Genomic DNA, 2,980 nt, shown 5'->3' with positions numbered 1-2,980 from the left:
CTTATATTTCACAATTTAGCACAACATAACAAAATCATTTTTGGCGGGGATTACACGCCATATGTAGACGAATATTTCACTGTTTTTTTGAACAACCACAGCGTAAAATCATCAAAGAATGGTCGAAGTTTACATACTTATAACTCGGCATTCCGTCCAAGTGTTGCATGCCGTTAAACGAGGAAACGAAACGAAACAAAACGCTTCATTAACTTGAAATGTCATCAATGTCATCCCATTTCTCCATTTTCGTAAGAATTTTTATTGGTTTCTCGTATCTCTCTGTTAAGACCTTGTCAAGTGCTTATGACAGAGACTTAGTCAGCTCCTTAATTTAAGTTAAAAGCCGTGTAAATTCAACAACACATGCAATTAAACAGTTCATTGTCCCATGTTCAAAAATTAATAAAGATATCAATACAACAATTATTTTTTGAAAATTAATCATTTCCATTCATCTTCACTTAAAGTGTTTACAGCTAACAAATTATCGGCAAAATTCATAAAGAAACGCATTCCAAAATGATCGCATTGAAGTCAGAGATTAATTATGTTTTGGGGGTTCATTCAGTTATAAATGAAAACATATGTCGCACTAATGTACCCAGTGCTATTATAGTTTGTGCCTAAATGAAAGTTCTTTGTTAAGACTGAAATTTAAACTTTCTTTTTATTGCGGGCTTGTAACAATAATTACGCAAATAAACTGTTTCACCTGCAACTAAAAGCACGCATTCTCCTTGTCGATTTTGTATTTATGTATTTATTTTTATTGATGTATTTTTTTTTTCGGGAGGAAGGAAGTCCTTTAATGAATATTAGTTTGGGTGATTTATTGTAAGTTAGCTAAATTGACGGATTTAGATGTCTGAATTAGGTTTTCATCTACTCTGCTGCTGCGAATTTCTTCCGTGCAGATAGAGTCATTAGTCATTGAGGATGGGTAACGGAGTCGTGATTTAGAGCAACCGAAATGTTTCATAAAGGCGCGTCTGTAATCTGCCTTATAGAATGAGTAAATCAACGGATCCGCCAATGCATTTCCAACCAAAGAATAGAGCGATATTTGAAGGAAGGTACCGGGAATCAGTTCTGGAAAACCCAGCGCCCCAAATACGTTGATAATGATTAAAGGGAGCCAGCAGACTCCAAATGTGCCCCCAACAAGCGCGAAGACTTTAGCAACCTTCACCTCTTTGGAGATGTTTGCTGAGAGTCGTTTTGATCCCCTTAATTGCTTCTTTGCACTGTTTTCGACCCTCGAGTTTGTCTCGGACATTTCAATCATCTTTTTCATTTGACGTCTTGTTGCACGAAATATTCGACCGTAGGCCCAGCATATCAACAGGCTACATATTGTCACTATTGTTACCAAGATTCCTTGGTAAATACGCTCGGCTGATGACTTGATATCCTCCTGGTACTCCCAGAATATCGGTATTATAGCTAAAAGCAATGGCATAATCCACACAAGAGCCAGTATCTTGTAGACAATCGTTCGCGTCACCTTAGATCTGTAAGTAAGTGGATTAAGAACAGCCTGGTAACGATCCCAGGTAACCCCACAGAAATTAAAAAGGTAAGCAAATAGAATGTAGGCGATTATATAGGGGCTTGCAGCCAGACGTGCCAGATATGTCGGCAAGAACACCGCTGCAACCATCAGATCACTTATCGCCAAACTTACAATAAAAGTGTTTGTTATTGTGCGAAGTGTACGGTATCGACAGAAAAGTGTACAAACAAGACCGTTTGATATCAGTACAGCGACTCCTATAACGGCGAGTACGATTTGTTCATCATCCGAACCAGAATCACTTTGCACCTCCTGATTGGAAGTTTGATTGTCTTCTTGTGTATCCTTCATTACTACTGCCTTCTCTCCAAGTCGTTTTTATCTATTTTTTTCTCTTGAACGAAGATTCTACATTATGCCTCGTTGACAGCTCGAGACACCGCTTCGATGTACGCAGCGTACATGATTGTATAATTTTCTACGACTGACTGTGAAAGTTTGCCTCTAGTATCCGGCACTGAGTCTTGAGTGTGGAAAACTGAGATTAAAACCGTACAAAAGCCTTGTTGCAACTGGACATGTATATCCCTCTCCCGATCTTATTAAGCAAACACGTTTTGTTCCGTAAGCAAATATATTTAAAAGATATGTTAATTTGTGCCCGAAGCCATTCCATAAAATAAAAGCTTATTTTGTTTTTATCCAATGGAGATGTTCATTTGCAGTACCTATTTTAACGGAGTGTTTTCTCTATTGTCTCGTTTTCCTTTTAAATACGGGACAGGTGATATTGATTTCTTTGCGACTTTTTTAGTCACAGAAAATAGTGCTGCGATGAAAATTAAAGAAAAATAATGTAAAGGAAAAGCTTTTAATCTTAATCGCAGGCATCAAGGAAAAACCTTAACTATAGGTACCTCGCTGGGTTACTTATTTCCTGACCTGTTAAGGCTTTTTTCTTTTCGTATTTTTCCCGTTTTTCCTAATTTGAAAAGCAAAATAAATACGTCTAAATTTTTGGTGTTGATGGCAGCTCGAGACCCTTATCAACGATGTTTCTTTTGTGTTTAAAAAAATTTCAATGATAGAAAGCAATCAACGGCTTAATAGTGTTCAAAATTCTTATTTCTCTTAGGGGTGATAAAATGTGTAATAAGTGCCCTATTTTCATGGCGTTTCTATTCCAATTTAATTTTTGAAAAAAAAACTGATTCCCGGAAATAGCGAAAGGACAGGTTTATATTGATTTTCACATTAATATAAACTTGTAGGTTCTTTAAAAACACCGTAAGCACTGTATTGCGCCATGCCCAAAAGCGCTGATCTGCACACAGATCGTCGGAAAAAAAGTTAAATTAGTTGAAGGTAACTTTCAGATAATGCCTAAGGGATAAATTGTAGCATAGACTTTTATTTTGCGTCTGGACTCAAGTTCAGTCTATATGGGTCAAATGAAAACAAAAC

At 36.8% G+C, this 2,980-nt stretch overlaps 1 protein-coding gene across 1 annotated transcript; it reads right to left on the bottom strand.

Annotated features, from left to right (window-relative positions):
• Window positions 1-832: 832 nt before the first annotated feature.
• LOC140945534 (D(5)-like dopamine receptor) lies at window positions 833-2,023 on the bottom strand. Its single transcript, XM_073394547.1, has one exon. It carries the CDS (start codon window positions 1,865-1,867, stop codon window positions 833-835), a length of 1,035 nt encoding a protein of 344 aa, XP_073250648.1. The 5' UTR covers window positions 1,868-2,023.
• Window positions 2,024-2,980: the final 957 nt, after the last annotated feature.

The sequence above is a fragment of the Porites lutea genome, chromosome 8, assembly GCF_958299795.1.
Source record: "Porites lutea chromosome 8, jaPorLute2.1, whole genome shotgun sequence".
NCBI lineage: Eukaryota > Metazoa > Cnidaria > Anthozoa > Scleractinia > Poritidae > Porites > Porites lutea.
This window is presented reverse-complemented; position numbering and strand designations above follow the sequence as displayed.

Bases quoted from the DNA above. Each gene is read 5' to 3' on its own strand.
- LOC140945534 (XM_073394547.1), bottom strand. From the start codon at position 1,867: ATGAAGGATACACAAGAAGACAATCAAACTTCCAATCAGGAGGTGCAA.